General features: G+C 46.5%; 1 protein-coding gene across 1 annotated transcript; it reads right to left on the minus strand.

Annotated features, from left to right (window-relative positions):
* Window positions 1-13655: 13655 nt before the first annotated feature.
* C7H10orf95 (chromosome 7 C10orf95 homolog) lies at window positions 13656-14306 on the minus strand. The gene has a single exon (XM_063102124.1). It carries the CDS (start codon window positions 14304-14306, stop codon window positions 13656-13658), a length of 651 nt encoding a protein of 216 aa, XP_062958194.1.
* Between the last annotated feature and the right edge of the window lie 4792 nt (window positions 14307-19098).

The following is a 19098-nucleotide window of genomic DNA, read 5'->3' on the forward strand; positions in this document are numbered from 1 at the left end:
ATGAGGGAAAGAGTCCCCTTCAAGGATAACTAGTTTGTCCCTGCTCATCAGCAGGGATGAGCCCCCTTTCAATGCTAGTCCCCTTGTAAGGTGCTGGGACCCTAAAGCTGTCCCTGCCCTCTGGGAGCTTACAATCCAAGGGGGAAAGTCCCATCCTCTCCTCTCCTGTCTCCTCGGGACTGAGACAATGCCAAGATATGGAGGAAAAAGCGATTAGTGTTCCCTCTTCCACCTCTGTCCCTTACCACAGGCTCCATTTTCCCTACCAAGGTCCTCAGGCCTCAGAGAGAGCAAGATGTTGGCTGCTGGGTGGGGGGGGGAGGCGAGGATGGGAGGGGTACATTTGGCATGGCTTCTCCCATAAAACACTGCTGCTGCCAACCTGGCGCTACTGGGGTTAATGAGGGGTGGGGTGACAGCCACTTTGAACTCTGGCCAGGCAGGCTCCTGGAAAGGGGGTGATGGGCAGCCCCATCAGCTCCAGGCCTCTGCCAGCCCTCCAGAGACTAGGCCATCCCTCCCCTCCCCTGGTCCCCTTTCCTCCTTCCCCCTGTTCATTGCACAATACTGATGACTCTTCTCTCCTTACCACTCACCATTCCCAGAACTTACAGGTTTCCTCAGAAGAGCTGCCCCTAGTTCTGGCCCAAGACCCCTGCGGCCATTCCTGACACCATGCCCTCCATCTGCCCCCACCCCCGACCCCTACCCCCCTCTATTTCTTGGATGGCAGCTGGGTATAGCCAGATATCAAAAAGAACTTCCTGAACTTTCAGGGAAGGATGATGGAAAGACCTCTTAGGGGGAGTCTCTCCCTCCATTCCCAACTCAGACTCTGGGGAGGCCCAATTCTGTGCAAAAGGGGTCAGATTCTGGGACCTGAGGACAGAGATGGGCTGAGGAGAGGGATGACCACAGACACAAGGACACACACAAACTGTAAGCAGGCCCCTGCCCTGCTCAGAATTCCACAGCTGGTCAGACCATAAGCCGCTGATTTTCTGTCCCCTCAGGTCTCAGTCTCTCCCTCCCCAAGATGAAAACAGACTCTACGTGCCATTTGGGTGCTGCTTGAAGCCACAAGGGGTAAAAGGAGATAGAGTGATATCTCCTCCCCCCAACTCCCTCAAATGTTGCAGCTGGCATTTGGGTGCCTGGGTCTCTGCCGATGGGAAGAGCTAGAAGCCTATGCTGAAGCCTCCCCCGCACATCAATTCCCCACCATCCTGCTTCAGAATGAGGAATTGGGCTTGAATTTGGCATAAAGGGCAGGTTTTCCAGGCATCAAGAACAGAGAAAGATCCCTGTGGGCTGGTCTCAAGAGGTGGGAGGGACCCAGTCAGAGACCACGGTGAGGAAGGGGATGCTTTGGATAATGGGGGGGTGATGCAGGGGAGGTTCTCCATTCCGGCTTGAGGTCAGAAAAGGCTCTCTGGGCAGAGTGCCTGGCCCTCCTACACCTTCCTCCTTTCTCAGAAGAGCCAGCATGGGGCTGGGGTGGGTGGGGCCCTATTTAAGGAGCACTGTCTGAGAGCATCATTGCAGAAACAGCCCAAGGACAAGAGAGAGATGCCTCCCGGGTAAGTGCTGGCCCCTTTCTCTAGATTCAAGCAGGGTTGGGGGTAGGGTGGGTGGCTCCCAAGTCTGCCAGCTTGGCTTTCTCCCTCCAGTATAGGTTGCAGCTCTGCCCTGTGAGCGAGAATAGCACCCAGCCCTCAATTGAACTCTCCAGAAAATGAAAGTGTGTTTCAAGGAAATCTTTCTCCTCCACTCCACTATCCTAGATACTTCAGATCTTCATCCAAGTGGGGAGACTTTCTGAGAGCTGGGACTCCTGGGCCCCTATTTTGGGGATTCATATCTTGGGGATCCCCTTTGGTTCAGGAAACCCTTTGGTCTGCAGAGAGATTCTCTTCTCAGTGTATGTGTTCTGGCTCTTTTCCCAGCTCCTCACTCCTCCAGCCCCACATCTGGTTCCACTAGAAACACATCTGGGCAGATGACAAGACTATGTATGTGGTACCCAGGGACTAGGGCATGGAATCCCTGCCATGGCCGTGCGCCCCTTCTCCTTGTACCCCACTCCAAGACCTGCTGGACTTTAGGGAACCCTTGTCTCTTTCTCTAGGTATGGGCCCTCATTTTCAGTCCCAAGCTGAAATCTTTGAGATAGGAGGAATCTTGAGATCCTAGGTTCCTCCTCTGACCCATCCTGGGCCTCAACTTGCTCATCTTGGGAATGGGGAAAAAGTCACAGAAGAGAGCATAGGAGGGCAGCATCAAGGCTGAGAAAACTGGCCACCTGGCTCAGAGAACTGAATTCCATAGGCTGTGAGCTTTAGCAAATGCCCTAGGGACTCAGTTCTGGTGCCCGGCTGTGCTGTACCGTCAATAATGAGGCCATAGGGAAGTTGATGGCTTTGGCTCACAAGGTCCCAGCTAGGTGCTCCTGCAGGCACCCATCTCACCCACTAGCCAAATTGTTTAATAACTTTCACTTGGGCTATTCTTCTGCTCCAAGACATCAGTGGCTCTCCAAATCTCCTTTCCCTGCTGTTAGAGTCTTCCATAGCATAGTCTCCACTTAGCTTTCTTTCTTTTTTTTTTTTTTTTTCCTTTTTTGTGACCAGTAAGGGGATCGCAATCCTTGGCTTGGTGTTGCCCGCACCACGCTCAGCCAGTGAGCGCATGGGCCATCCCTATATAGGATCCGAACCCGCGGTGGGAGCGCCGCTGCGCTCCTAGTGCCACACTCTCCCTAGTGAGCCACGGGGCCGGCCCACCACTTAGCTTTCAAGCTTGATCTTCCACTACTCCTGGTCATAACCTGCCTTGCAATGAAACCCTGCTGCTTTCTGCTCCTGCTGCCATGCTTTTACTCATGTCAGCCCCTCCTCAGTTCTTCTTGGGACACCTCCTTCCCATCACTATTTGTTGGAATCCTGTACAACCTTCAAAGCTTCTCTCAAATGCCTTCACCAAGAAGGCTCTCTCAACTCCCCAACAGTGCATATGATCTCCTACAAATCCTCTACACTCCTGTACAGTGGGGTTGGATTTGTAAGCCCCTGTAGTGTCTAGTTCAGTGTTCTGCACATAGAAGCTGCTCAATAAATAGTCTTTTCATTTTGTTGACTGTGTCTCATGTGTGGAGAGGCAATTTGACCTAGAGGTTAAGACTACAATAAGATTTCCCAGGCATACTCTTTGTGTGTAATGTTGGGTAAGTTGTTAACCTCTGTGGGCTTCAGTTTTCTCATCTGTAAATGGGAATAATAATTATATCCATATCAAGGTTTTGTGAAGATTAAATTAAATTAGTTGATAGTTTCTGTACAGGGATTTGGCACAATGCCTGGCATATAGCAAGTTCTCAGTATGTTAGGTCGTTATGATTCTTATTCTGTTCCTTTAAGTGGAATATGAGCTATCCAAAGATAAAGTCAGGTGTGGGGGGCAGGGAGGACTTGAAATTAGTCAGTCAGGGCTTGTCGAGTGAGGGGTCCAGACCAGATGCCAGGGTTGGGTAACAGGTAAGCCTGGCTAAGGCCAAGAAGAGAAGAGGAGGCCATCAGCGTTAGGGCTTGGTGGCCTGGGCCCTACTAGGAGCTGGGAGCTCTGGATTTGTACCTTGGGTGAATCACTATCTCTTTCTGACCCTAGTTTGCTGGCGTAATGTAAATTGAGGGTGTTGGGCCAGATGAACAGCAAGGTCCTTGGGAGCCTGGATGTTTTATGAGTTCTGAGCTTCTAAGGGTTAAGTTCAAAGAAGAGATCAAACAAGGAAGCATCTAGGCTCCCTGCAGGGCTTCCACCCACAGGGTCTGGAGTGAGGTGAGATGCTGGACTGAGCTGAGTGGCAGCACCTCCTTCAAAAAGCCTGTGAACAGGCCCTCCTCTCTTGATGAGGCTGGGGTATGGACACTTGTGTGCAGCTTAGGGGCATTTCCAGGCCATAAGTGGAAGCCACAAGGAGTAATGTCTATGAGCAATACAATCCTTAGGGATTGGGGAAGTTGACAGACTTTAAGGAATTGGACCCAAGAGGACAGAGAGGGATGGGGATACAGAACACACCTTATGCTGGTGTGGGACTCATCATTTATTTGAAACCTGCATTGTTTCAAAAAGAATTTGGGGAGGCTTACCAGCATGCACACGATTTTCCAAGATTAAAAAATAAAGTCAGTGACATGGATATATAGTACATTTATTTTTTCAACCTCTTTTTTATATGTTAACATTAGACAATATCTGTTTACTTTTTACAATGACAGATAAAAAAAAATATTCCTTTTTCTCCCATATCTTCTCCATTATTTCCAATTTCTTAGTTATATTGTTGTTTTTTTCGGGGGTGGGGCAGCTGGCCTGTAGGGGAACTGTACCCTTGACCTTGGTGTTACAAAGCCATGCTCTAACCAACTGAGCTAACTGGCCTGCCCAGTTATGTTATTTCTATATTAATGTTTAATATGTAGTACCTTTTTTTTTTTTTTTTTTAAAGATGACCGGTAAGGGGATCTTAACCCTTAGCTTGGTGTTGTCAGCACCACGTGCAGCCAGTGAGCTAACCGGCCATCCCTATATAGGATCCGAACCCACGGCCTTGGTGTCATCAGTACCGCACTCTCCCAAGTGAGCCACGGGCCAGCCCAGGTAGTACCTTTTTAACGTGTATTCTTTTTGAGCCAGGGATTCAATTTACTTATTATTACTGCTATTTTTATTTTTAGTTAGAAATTATTTCAAACTTAAGGAAAAGTTGCCAAAATAATACAAAGAATTTATATATTTATTTATTTATTTTATTTTATCAATACACAATGTAGTTGATTTTTGGGTCCCTTTACCAATTCCTCCCTTCCCCCTCCCTTTCCCCACTCCTACCCATCAACATCATATCTGTTCAAGGAATTGTGATTGTTGTGTCTTTTTTCCTGCCCCCCATTTGTTTGTGTATTTATTAATTTATTTTTAGCTCCCACAAATAAGTGAGAACATGTGGTATTTCTCTCTCTGTGCCTGACTTGTTTCACTTAATGTAATTTTTTCTAAGTACATCCATGTTGCTGCGAATGGTAGTATTTCATTCTTTTTTATAGCAGAGTAGTATTCCATTGTGTAGATATACCACAGTTTCCTTATCCACTCATCTGAAGATGGATGTTTGGGCTGGTTCCAACTCTTGGCTATTGTAAATAGTGCTACGATAAACATGGGAGTACAGGTATCCCTTCAACATGATGATTTCCATTCCTCTAGGTATATCCCCAGCAGTGCAATAGCTGGGTCATATGGTGGATCTATCTGTATTGTTTGAGGAACCTCCAAACCATTTTCCATAAAGGCTGCACCATTTTGTGGTACCACCAACAGTGTAGGAGGGTTCCTTTTTCTCCGCAATTTCGCCAGCATTTATCATTCTCAGTCTTTTGGATATTAGCCATCCTAACTGGAGTGAGATGGTATCTCAGTGTGGTTTTGATTTGCATTTCCTGAATGATGGGTGATGCTGAGCATTTTTTCATGTGTCTGTTGGCCATTCGTATATCTTCCTTTGAGAAATGCCTATTCAGGGGCCAGCCCGTGGCTCACTTGGGAGAGTGGTGGTGCTGATAACACCAAGGCCATGGGTTCGGATCCCTATATAGGGCTGGCCAGTTAGCTTACTTGGGAGAGTGTGGTGCTGACAACACCAAGTCAAGGGTTAAGATCCCCTTACTGGTCATCTTTAAAAAAAAATAAAGAGAGAAATGACTATTCAGCTCCTTTGCCCATTTTTTAATTGGATTACTTGTTTTTTTACTGTAAAGTTGTTTTAGTTCCTTGTGTATTCTGGATATTAATCCTTTGTCATATGTATATTTTGCAAATATTTTCTCCCACTCTGTTGGTTGTCTTTTAACTCTGTTGATTGTTTCTTTTGCTGTGCAGAAGCTTTTTAGTTTGATATAATCCCATTTGTTTATTTTTCCTTTGGTTGCCTGTGCTTTTGTGGTCGTATTCATGAAGTCTGTACCCAATCCTACTTCCTGGAGTGTTTCCCCTATGTTTTCTTTAAGGAGTTTTATTGTTTCAGGGTGTATATTTGTATATTTATTTATTTGTTTGTTTGTTTGTTTTTAAACCACGTGCAGCCAGTGAGCTAACCGGCCATCCCTATATAGGATCCGAACCAGTGGCCTTGGTGTTATCAGCACCACACTCTCCTGAGTGAGCCACGGGCTGGCCCTCAGGGTGTATGTTTAATTCTTTAATCCATTTTGAGTTGATTTTGGTATATGGTGAGAGGTATGGGTCTAGTTTCATTCTCCTATACAAAGAATTTCTTACTCTTCTACCAGATTCACCAACTGTTAATCTTTTGCCATATTGCCTTTTCTCTCTCTCTCTCTGCTTATGTGTGTGTATGTATGTAATTTTTTTCCTGACTCATTTGCGAGTAAGTTTCAGTTTTCATGTCCCTTTACACTTAAACATTTCAGTGTGTATTTCCTAAGAACAAGGGCATTCTTTTACATAACCACAGTACAAGTATAAAAATTGAGAAATTTAGGGCCGGCTCATGGCTCATTTGGGAGAGTGTGGTGCTGATAACACCAAGGCCACAGGTTCGGATTGCTATATAAGGATGGCTGGTTTGCTTACTTGGGAGAGTGTGGTGCTGACAACACTAAGTCAAGGGTTAAGATCCCCTTACCAGTTATCTTTTGGAAAAAAAAAAAAATGGGGAAATTTAGGTTGGCCAGTTAGCTCAGTTGGTTAGAATGCAACGTATAACCCCAAGGTAACGGGTTCGAATCCCCACATTGGCCAGCCACAAATAATAAATAAATAAATTTTAAAAATCGGGAAATTTAACATCAGTACACTCCTCTTATTTAATCTACAGTTCTTGCTGTCTGTCCCAATAATATCCTTCATAACTTTTTTTCTGGTCCAGGATTCAGGGCAGGATCATGCATTGCATTTAGTTTTCACGTCTCCTTAGTCTTCTTTGACCTGAAACATTTTCTCAGGTTGCCTTTATCTTTTATGACATTGACATTTTTGAACAATACAGACCAGTGGGGGTTTTCTCTCTATTTAGGTTTATCTGTGTTTTCCTCACAAAATTATGCATGACTGCTGAACTGATATTGTGCTTTCTCAGTTTAATATATCAGAAAGCCCATGATGTCAATTTGTCCCTGTATGGGCCAAGGGAAGATTTCCACTTCAACCCCCTGAAGGTTCTCTGAAAAATTAGCTGATAAACACAGATTAATATTTAGAAAAGGCATAAAATTTTTTATTTTAACAAGCTGGGAGGGCCAGTGCACTGGGGAATAGCAAAGGAGTAATTTCCCTGTAACCTAATGGGGTAATATACCAGTATTCACAGGGGAGAAGGGAGGTGGGGGATGCAGACAATTCTGTTGGGGACAGTAAATAATTATTAGGGAATAAGCCTGAGAGGCAGATATTATCTTGTGAAAAGGTCTGTTCAGGTGTGGTGCCTTCCCAGTCCTTCCAGTCCCTCCGGGAGTTGTTTTTTTCTGGTTATCTAATGAGATTCCTAGGGAGGGATGCAATCATAAAACAATCACATTTCTTTTGGAAAGCTTTCTTAGTCAGATAAGGAAATTCCAGGGAAAGTCCTCCATGCACTTGGGGTGAGGGGAACAAGAGAAGATCAGAGGGACCTTCATTCTGAGGCCTATTCCTGAGGCCTTTTAATTTTCAAAGCACTCAGCATGCCAGAGTGCCATACTTTGGGGAATAGTTTCTGCACCCCAAAATCCCCTTTAGTGGTAATGTTAACTTTGATAACTTAAACTACATAAATATCCTGTTTCTCACCAAATTTTTACCCATTGGTTTTAGTATCCATGAATGAGCCTCACCTGAATCAGTTATTGCTATGATGGCTGGCAAGTGGTGTTACCGAAACCCCAAAAGTCTGTTTGCTTGTCACTCAATAGCCTATAATTGAGAGACAAGTGTTGGTGTAAGGAAAGGTGGCCTTTAATCAGGAAGCCGGCAGCCTGGGGTAATGGTGGACTCATGTCTCAAAGACCATCTCCACTTCTCCCAGACTTGTCAAAGGGTTTTATAGGAACAGGTAGTAGGTGGCTGATTCATGGTGACCTAAGCAGGGACGTGCAGGCATAATCATAAAATTGCAGATAAACATCAAAGAACTTCTCCAGTGGGAGCTGATTCACGGTGACCATCCTCCATGAAGTCAAGTCACAGATTCAGTTCCTGTTAACCTCAAAAAGATCTAGTTAGTAAGCTAGTAAAGAATGGCCATCTGGGTTAATAATTTCTTCTATAATTATTCTATATACAGTGTAAGCGAAAGTCATTATGTTCTAGCAATCATGTGAACAAGTATCATTGTATTCTAACATCCAGCAGCAAGTTATGCGGTTCAGGTTACAGGAGTAAGAAAAAAAACTTTTTAATTTAGAAGTTTAACAAAATGGAGTCACTTCTGTTCAGGCTATTACAGTGGTTTTCTAATTTCGTTATTCCTTATGTAAGGAATAGTTTTCCTTTACTTATTTATTTATTGGCAGTTGGCCGTTTTGGGGAACTGAATCCCTTCTTATTTATTTAGTTAGTTACTATTGCTGTAGACTTATGGATTCTTATTTTTAATCAGTGGGTTATAATCTGTTACTGTCATTTGTTTTGATGCTTAAATTGTCCCCGATTTGGCCAGTGGAAGTCCCTTCAAGCTGGCTCCTTTGTCCTTTTGTTATTTTTGAGCAGTCTTTTATATTCTGGAACAAGTTGTTCTAGGCTCATCTTGCATCTTCCCTCTCCAGCCCTGGAATCATGCCATTTCTTCAGTGGGTCTGGTTCCTTTTAATGGAAAATGGAACTTAGAACCAAAGATCTGGACACTAGTTGTACTTGTTGCTACTAGGGTTTCACTGTTCGATGATTTAATTTTTAATTCTAAGACTTTAGATTCTACCATGTAACACTTGTATATGTGAACAAAGATGCATATTCAAGGACATTTACTTTCTCATCACCCTCATTACATCCAAATCAAATCAAATCATTTCTTCTTTTCTTTGTTTTAATTTTTTTTTTTTTCCTGGCAGCTGGCTGGGGTAACTGAACCCTTGACATTAGTGTTATTAGCACCATGCTCCAACCAAGTGAGCCCACTGGCCAGCCCTATGCTATCTCTTCTTTTGCCTGTATTATTTCAAACCCTCCTAACTACTCTCCTTGTTTCACAGTGGCCCTTCTACAGTCTCTTCTCCACACAGAAGCCGGAATAATGATTTAAAAATCTGATCACATTACTCCCCTACTCATAACCCTCCGCCCATTAAGAATAAAATCCAAAGTTCTTAACATGGCTTCAAGGCCCCGCAGAGTCTGACTTCTTCTTTAACTTCGTTTGCTACTACTTTCCCTTTCCCTCACAGGACAGGACAAGGACACTCAGCCACAGGGTTGTTCTACTTGCTTTTCTTCCCCCAGTACTCACATGATTTGCAAAGGTCTTTATTAGATTGCCGCTCCAGACTCGCTTCTTCAGAGAAGTTTCCTCTAACTATCCTGTCTGAAACAGCACCCATCACTTATTATCTGACATTATTTCATACATTTACCTATTTGTCTGTTGTCAGTCTCTACTCTTCTATGCTACACCTCTAATAAGCTCCATGAAAGCAGGGACTTTGGTTTTCTCCTGTAGCCCCAGTGCCTAGAACGCTATCTGACATATTGTGGACTCACAAATGCCTATTGACTGAATGAAGATAGCCTTTATTTCTTAGAGCTTTTGCACCCAGTGTGCCCTCTGCCTGGCTTCCCCCTCACCCTTATCTTTGCATGGTTAGCTTCATTGCATTCTTTAAAAAAAAAAAAAAAAGATGACCAGTAAGGGGATCTTAACCCTTGGCTTGGTGTTGTCAGCACCACGCTCAACCAGTGAGCTAACCGGCCATCCCTATATATAGGATCTGAATCCATGGCCTTGGTGTTATCCGCACCACACTCTTCCCAGTGAGCCATGGGCCAGCCCATTCATTGCATTCTTTAAATCTCAGCTTAAATGTCACCTCCACAGAGAAACCTTCCCTGATTATTATTCTTTTTTTTTTTTTTTTTTTTAATGTCTTTTTCGTGACCAGTACTCAGGCAGTGAGTGCACCGGCCATTCCTATATGGGATCCAAACCTGCGGTGGGAGCGTCGCCGCTCTCCCAGCGCAGCACTCTACCGAGTGCGCCACGTGAGCCCCTTATTTCTGCTATAGTACTCACAAGAACTTACCTTTATCTGTTTGCCTTTTGCCCCATCCCCATGTCTCCCCACTAAAATACAAGCTCCATGGGACAGGGATTGCCATGGCTGTCTCATTCATTACTGTATTCCCAGGCTCTAGAACATTTCCTGGCCAAAAAAAAAAAAAAAAAGACTGGCCAGTTAGCTCAGCTGGTTAAAGCGAGGCATTATAACAGCAGGGTCAGGGGTTTGGATCCCTGTACTGGCCAGAGACCCAAAAAAAAAAAAAAAAAAAAAAGCACTGAAGAAATTTGTTGGGTGAACTTTGAAGAGCTAAAAACTGGAAATAAATCCAAACACTACAGAATACTGAGAGGCTATTAAGGAATTAGGTAGCTGTATGTGCGCTGACATGGAATGATGTTCAAGATATACAGACGGTCCCTGACTTAATTTTTCGACTTTAGGATGAGTTTATCAGGACATATCCTGATGCATTTTGACTTATGATATTTTCAACTTATGTAACCCCACATAAGTCAAAGAGTATCCGTAGTTACTATAAAATGGGACTGACAAAACAGTGTAATTCCTTTTATGTAATTAATACTATGTGCATAGAATAAAAATAGGAAAAATAATAAGTTGGATGGCAGTGAACATCAGGTGAGGGAAATCAGAAAAGATTTCAAATTCCTATATATTTCTGTATTGCAAACTATTTTTAAAAGCAAACACTAACATTTGAGCACTTAGTACATGCCAGACATTGTGGTAAACACTGTGCACACTGTGGAAATACTGAGATTTCATGGCATCTTTTCAATAACCTATGAGATAGGTCCTAGTATCATCATCCCCATTTGAGATGAGGAAACTGGTTCAGGGATATCAAGTAATTCACCCAAAGTCATACAGCAGACCCATCACACTATACCACCTCCCTGTGTTTTTATAATTGGAAAAAAAAAAAAAGGAAAGGAAAATAAGATGAAACGAGGGGTAAAAGAGTTCAGGATCCAGGTTTTCTACAAAAGATGCTAGGCAAATTTGGCTCTGAGCTCCCTGGAAATAGAGTAAAGAGAAAAATATAATCAATGCTATGGTTTGAATGTGTCCTCCAAATTTCGTGTGTTGGAAACTTAATCTCCAAATTCTTATGTTGATTGGAGGTGGGGCCTTTGGTAGGTAATTAGGATTAGATAAGGTCACGAAGGTGTAGCCCACATGATAAGACTGGTAATTTTGTTAGAAGAAAGAGATCTGAACTCCCAGGTACTCTTGCCCTCTTTCCATGGGATGCCTTCCACCATGTTATTTTGCAGCAAGAAGGCTGGCACCAGATGCCAGCACCATGATCTTGGACTTCCCAGTCTCCAGAACTGTGAACTAAATAAACTTCTTTTCTTTATAAATTACCCAGTCTAGGGCCGGCCCGTGGCTCACTCGGTAGAGTGCGGTGCTGATAACACCAAGGCCACGGGTTCGGATCCCTATATAGGGATGGCCGGTGGCTCACTTGGGAGAGCGTGGTGCTGACAACACCAAGTCAAGGGTTCAGATCCCCTTACCGGTCATCTTTAAAAAAAAAAAAAAATATATATATATATATATATATAAATTACCCAGTCTGTGGTATTGTATTGTTATAGCAACAGAATATGGACTAAGACAATCAGTTATGAAATATTTGGTGCTTAAGGGCCAGCCCATGGCTCACTCGGGAGAGTGTGGTGCTGATAACACCAAGCCAAGCCAAGGGTTAAGATCCCCTTACTGGTCATCTTTAAAAAAAAAAAAAGAAAGAAATATTTGGTGCTTAAAAGACAAAAGCAAACCACTGATCAGGAGAAACGCTTTTTCCAAGTGCCAAGGTTTGAGAGAACGTCTCCATGAAGCTCATAAATATGGCAGTATCCAATCAGGTGGTCTACAGCTTCAGTAACATACTTGTATACCCAGGTAGCTGTTGACCAGCTACAAATGGAAATTCAGTAAAAGCAATTCCAGGGCCGGCCCGTGGCTCACTCGGTAGAGTGCGGTGCTGATAACACCAAGGCCACGGGTTCGGATCCTTTAAAAAAAAAAAAAAAAAAAAAAAGCAATTCCAGAAGGGGCCAAATGTCTACAGCCTGGGCTTCAGATCTGGTGATCTGGCTAGATCCATAGTTAAAATTGGATGTGTGGGATTGGCTGGTTAGCTCAGTTGATTAGAGTATGGTGCTGATAACACCAAGGTTCAAGGTTTAATCCCTGTACAGGCCAGCCGCCCCCCCCCCCCAAAAAAATTGGATGTGTTACCTAACCCTCTAGTAAACTCCTAAAATTTTGCAAACCTCAACCTACTACGAATCAAAGATTGTTAGGAAGAAGTGACATTCATCTTAACTTTCAAGCAGGCTGGGTTAGTTTTAAGCCTCTTTTACAGATGACGCAACTGAGACTCACAGAGCCTAAAGTTACATGGCTAGAAAATGTCAGAGCTGGGGCTCCCAGGTTAGCTCAGTCAGTTAGAGCACAGTGTTGATAACAGCAAGGCCAAGGGTTCGGATCCCCACACCAGCCAGCAGGAAAAAGAAAAGAAAAGAAAGAAAATATCAGAGCCAGCCCTAACCCAGTTCTCAGAATTCTTCCCTCAGTCATGCCTACCACATTTCAACACAGAGCTTATGCCCTCAGACTCTCTGTGGGTGGTGGCCTGCAGGACCAAAGAAGGCTGGAAAAGGGTGTCAGCCTGCACACCTTGCACACTGGAGAACTGGGGAAGAGGGAGCTAGGCCCAGCAGTCGGGGTGCACTTTCTCCAGAGGGCCACTCTAACTTCACCCCCACCCTACCTTCTCCTCCCCCAGGGAAGGAAGTAAGGCTCCCAATACACAGATGAAGAAACACCCACCCCCAAACATAAACATGATCTCGCAGCGTACACCTGACTTCACTCATGTATTTACTTTTCTTTACAAATTGGGGATCGTTGTCGCTCCCTCAGCTTCGGGGCAGGGGGTGGGACAGAGAAGCTCTGGTAGAGGGAAGAGAGGAAGGGAAAGTTGTGGCTTAGCACAGGGCAAGCTTCTGAGGGGAAGATGGTGGGGAGGAAGAGGGAGTAACAAAAGAACGAGTCCAGGCCCTTCTTCCACCTCCCCCCACTCGCTTCCCAAACCTATCTAGAAGGAAAGGGGAACAGAACACCCCGAGATGTCCTTGATCCCTTCTCGCTCTTCCCCCACCGTCCAGCTAAAACGCGCCAGAAATCAAGGAAGTGCAGGAGCGGGGCGGCGGGCAGTCATGGACAAAACGCAGAAGGGCAGGTGAGAGGTGCAGCCGGCTCCCGCGCACAGGTGAGGCCTCTCCGTCCAGCCGGCAGGCGGCGGCCGGCGAGGGGACAGCGGGCCGGTCGCCAGGCCCTGCGGCGCGCTCAGCTCACGCCGTTCTTCTGGTAGGGACGGCCGCGCTCCGCGGCTCCCGGGGCGGGGCTGCTGTCGCCGCCGTGGCCGCTGGCGGGGCGGCGCCGCACGCGCCTCTCCACGCGGTACTCGGGCTCGGGCACGCGCGGCGCCGCCTCCAGCAGGAACTCGCCTCGCCGGTGGGTGACGCGCACGTCGGTGCGCGGGAACGTGCCGTACGCGCGCCGCAGCTCCCGGCGCACGAAGGCGGGCAGCGGAAGGCGCGGGCCTCGCGCGCGCTCCACGCGCCCCCAGCGCAGCTCCGCCTGCAGGCTGCTTCCCTCCGGCCACGGCGTCCAGCTCTCGGCCGCCCCCGCCGCCGCGGACGCCTGCGGCGGCCCCGAGACACCGGCGGCGGGGAACGGCGGGCACAGGGCCGCGGCGTAGGCTGGCGGGAAGGCCCACCAGGGCGGCGCGGCCGGCAGGGGCGCGGCCGGGCCGTAGAAGCGGTGGTATTCTCGCGGAGCCGTCCAGTCGCCCGCGCCCAGGCTCCCCGGCCGGCTGCAGAAGTTGTGGGCCTGGATGGGGGGCAGCAGCAGAGGGGCGGGCAGGTAGGTGTAGGTGAGCGGCTGCGGCGGAGGCCAGACGCCCTCCCCGGGCGGCAGGCAGCTGTAGGCGTACATGGTCTGGACCTCAGGCGGCGGGCATTTTTACTGGGCCCTCATCCTGGTCCAGAACTGTAGTGGAAGGGTGTGCGGATACAGACTTTGTTCTTAACACCACACCTCCTTGGGGCCTGGTAACCCAGGGCTCTGGTCCATGGCTTTGGGGAACTCTTTCTAAATCAAGCGTTCGGCTCCCCACCTCACTTCTGGTCCCAGAGCTGGGCCCGAACCCCAGGCTCCCACCAGCCAATAAGGACTCAAGGCCTTTTCAAGCCCTCAACCCCTGACATGCTCTTCCCAGTAACTCCCCACTCACTCGTCTCCTTCAGCCTGGGGGAGCTGGTCCCCAGCATTTGGGGGACCCAGAGGGGTCCAGAGCGTGGCTCCTCTCCACTACTTTTTAGTTGCGTGGCTCCCCTCCATGCCTTGCCTGACCCACACCTCCCCGTTACCAGGCAAAGGGAAACAGCTTGGGCTGGCCAGAAGCCAGCCAGCCTGTGTCTACACTTGGATGATCCTACTGGTCACAGTGGCCCCAACCTGGAGGCAGAGGCCTGGGGCCGACCCCGTGGCGCACTCGGGAGAGTGCTGCGCTGGGAGCGCGGCAGTGCTCCCGCCGCGGGTTCTGATCCTATATAAGGATGGCCGGTGCACTCACTGGCTGAGTGCCGGTCACGAAAAAGACAAAAAAAAAAAAAAAAAAGACTCAGCTTCATCACGTACAAAAGTCACTTATCAAATACAAATAGTCTTTAAATGACTAGAGGCAGAGGCCTGACCAAAGGGCCTCTCCACAATATCACTGACGGCTTCCTGACTCCTTTTCCAATCAAGTTAGCTCCCTGTCCCCACACCCAAACCTCCCAGCCCCTCAAGATGGGACCCTAACAATGAAGTGAAGCTCCAGTACACCAGGCACTAAATCAAGATGCTTGTGAGCATGTAACTTCAAGTTTATATCGACCCTGTACTAATATTATCCCCACTTTACCTAGTAAGAAGTGGCTTGCCTCAGAGTTGGTACACAAGAAATGTATTCAATGACTGGAGCTTATGTAGGATAAATAACTGGCCCAAATAAAATGAAATGAAAAAAGCAAAAAAAAAAAAAATTTATGTATAAAAAAATTTTTTTAAATAAATTTTTAAAATAACATAAAAACAATTTAAAAAATAATAACTTGCCCATACTGACACAGCTAGTTATGGTAAGGGCAGAATTCAACCTTATGTCTGTCTCAAGACTGAAGTATTAGTCTTATTGCCAGTCCATGCTGGGACTTCTTTCAGCATTTTATTTATTCTTTATTTATTCTATATTATAATTCTTAATAGCCATGTGAAGTACATAGTGTTCTCATTCTCGCTAGAGGCTCAGGAAAGTTGGGCCACTTTCCCAGGATCACACAGCCTATAAGTAGCATGGTGGGATTTGAACCCAGTCCAACTGATGCCAAAGCCGAGAAGCTACTTGGGTGAAACCAGAAAAAAATTACTTCAGACAGTATGAGCCCTGTCTGGGCCTCAGTCCCCTCTGGTTGTGAGTCACAACACCTTCACCTTTCCTTCTCCAGTGGGGTGAGTAGTAGTTGTGGGTGATTAAAACTGATACCCTCCCCCAGCTGCCGGGTTACGGTGCCCTCACACTTTCCTTCCCAGCTTCTGTTGACTCAGACAACATCGCCAGCAGCCCCCACAGGTTTTCCTGGGTGCTCAGTGTCCTTCAAAGCCCTTTCTCCTCTGGGAAAGCCACTCACACTCACCCTAGTGATGTCACATTAACAGCTCTCCTAAATCTAGTTTGGGCCAGTGAGCTAGTGAGGGCAACTGCTGGGGCCCTGCTCCGGATGGAGGAAAGGGGTGTGGCTAGGGTTCCATTTGAAATCTACCTACCACTCCCTACCCTACAGCTTCCAGAGGGAGCATCACCCTCTGTCCACTCTAAGGGCTGGTCCCGGGACACAGCAGCCTTGATTGGGAGAAGTCTTCTGTGGTAGGCAGAATAACGGCCCTTCCCCTGCCCCCAGATGTCCATATTCTCATCCCTGGGAATCTGTTGTTACATGACAAGGGAAAATTAAGGTTGCAGATGGTATTAAATTTGCTAACTATCTGACCTTAAAATAGGAGATTATCCTGGATTATCCAGTGTAATCAGAAGGGTACTTAAATGTGGAAGAGGAGAGTCAGAGTGATGCAATGTGAAAAAGACTTGACCAGTCATTGCTGGCTTTGAAGATGGGAAGGGTTAAGAGCCAAGGAGTGCAGGCAGTCTCTGGAAGCTGGCAAAAGCAAGAAAACGGATTCTGCACTACAGTCTCCAGAAAGGAACGCAGTCCTGCCAACACCTTGATTTTAGCCAACGAGATCCATTTCAGACTTCTGACTTATAGAACTGAAAGATAATAAATTTGAATTGTTTTAAACCACGTAGTTTGTGGTAATTTGTTATAGCACCAATAGGAAACCAATACACCTCCCCACTCCTATTTATAACTTTGGCCCTCCCCTAAAATCCCAGCACTTGAGAAGTGTCCAAGGCCACCCATAGGCTGACCTCACCACAGCCTGGAATTCAGTGATAGGCCCCATGGGACTGGCCAAGTTTTCCACTTGTTCCTGCTCCCCCAGAGGCATCCGGGCACACCTGGGTAACTGGGGAGTGGAGTGGGGAGTGTGTAAGACCAAGGTCAAGTTGAGCTTAGGAAGGTGAGGAGCCTACATTTTTTTTTTTTTTTTTTTTTTAAAGATGACCGGTAAGGTGATCTTAACCCTTGACTTGGTGTTGTCAGCACCACGCTCAGCCAGTTTGCGAACCGGCCATCCATATATGGGATCCGAACCCGAGGCCTTGGTGTTATCAGCACCGCACTCTCCCGAGTGAGCCACGGGCCGGCCCTTTTTTTTTTTTTTTTTTTTTTTTGCATTTTAATTTTGGTCCCTACACGATTGCTGAAGACCTCTACTGGTCTGGGGAGGCAGTTTTCAGGCAAAATGAGAAAAATAAAGACCAAGCTGTGAGTTTCTCAGCATTTTTTCACCCTGATTCTGATAACAGCCCGAATCCTTTTGGGTCTCTCAGCTTACCTATTCTCAGTAAAGTGCTTCTGGGGAAATTGACTATTCCATCCTAAATTTCAAGTTATTTAGGACTAAACCAGTCAGCACTGCCATCCGTCTGGCCATAGTGATTGGTTTGGACTAGCCATGTGACCCAATTTGGGCCTATGCTAGCCAAGTCCAGGAGTTTTTTCTCTTGTCGGTTGGAAGGAAATGCTTTCTTTCCCCGGGACGGAAATCTGAATGTTTGCAGTCTGGGTTGTGAGGGGAAGGCCTGACTGAGCATGGAACCACAGAAGAAGTGGAGCCAAAGGTCAGAGAAAAGGATTGGGTCCTGATGACATCGTTTCAGTCTGGGGCTTTAAAGTGACCCAAGTGGGTTGGCCAGTTAGCTCAGTTGGTTAGCACATGGTGCTGATAACATCAAGGTCCAGGGTTTGATGCTTGTACTGGCCAGCTTCAAAAAAATAAAATTAAAAAAATAAAAATAAAAAATTTAAAAAGTGACACAACAGGTTGGCTGGTTAGCTCAGTTGGTTAGAGCGCCACTTTGTAAAATCAAGGTCAAGGGTTCAGATCCCAGTACTGGCCAGCCTCCAAAAAAAAAAAAAAAGAGTGACACAAGCCAATAAATTCCTTTTTCATTTAAGCTAATTTGAGTGGTTTTCTGTCACTTGCACCAACGATATGCCCCTGAGTAGGTCCCCCCTCCTCAGTTTTTTAGAATGAAAAATTTCAAAATACAGCAACCTGAGTAGTTTTGATCAGGTAACCATGTGATCAGAACAGAAGCTCACTTTTGGGCAAAGTGGAGGACAGATTGGAGAGAGAAAGGCTGGAAGCCAGCCGAAGAGGAGGTCCTCACATTAGCCCAGGAAAATTGACAACCAAACAGGAGGAAGGACGGAAAAGATAGGTGGGAGAGGGATTCCCTGGACTTTGTCCGACATGGTTGCCTTGATGGAGGGGGTAGATAGAGGGTGGGTGCACATGTTTCTGGCTTAGCTGCCTAGGTGGGTAGTCAAGGAGGTCCTGGAGGTAGAAAACAGTAGAGGGGGATTGGAAGTTGAGGGAATGGTAAATTCAGGTGGGACATTCAGGGAGCTGTCCAGCAGACCATTTTACATTCAGGCTGGAGATGGGAGGTGTGGGGGTAGTCATGAAGGGAAAGGTAGTAAGTGAAGTTACCAGAACAGCTGCTACCCTGTGCTTGTCTCTATCTGATCCATAACACACTGTTGACATAATGGCTGCCAACTTGTTAGGTTCCCACTTATGCCTCTTGGAGGTAGCAATCTTGTTTTTGAAGTCCCTTTTACTCCATATAGTCTATGGCCTGGCATGAACTAAAAGTCTGGGTGAATAAATGAAGAGTGTTGAAGATGGAAACTTGGGGGACCCTCCCTCCACCTTTAAAGGCCCTGGGAGAAGTGCACCAGTGAAGGGCACTGGGGAGAAGTTGCTACAGAAGTAGGAGGAGAACATGGTAGAACTTGGATCAGAGAGGCAGAAAGCCAAGGGAAGAGAGAATTTCAAGAATAGAGAATGTGTATCTATCTGTCCCATGGTCCAGGGACTCCGATATGACTCAAGGAGTCAGGCAGGTGATATGACCTCCAGTTGCACCCCATGTCCCCTCCCAGTTTGCTCTGTGGTTGGCAACCAGGAAGAGACATCAGATAATCACAAGGTCCAGCCCTGGTGCTGACGTAAAATAGTAACCAGTTACATCGTCTCTAAAATCAGAATG

Source organism: Cynocephalus volans, chromosome 7, assembly GCF_027409185.1.
Source record: "Cynocephalus volans isolate mCynVol1 chromosome 7, mCynVol1.pri, whole genome shotgun sequence".
NCBI lineage: Eukaryota > Metazoa > Chordata > Mammalia > Dermoptera > Cynocephalidae > Cynocephalus > Cynocephalus volans.

Bases quoted from the DNA above. Each gene is read 5' to 3' on its own strand.
- C7H10orf95 (XM_063102124.1), bottom strand. From the start codon at position 14,306: ATGTACGCCTACAGCTGCCTGCCGCCCGGGGAGGGCGTCTGGCCTCCG.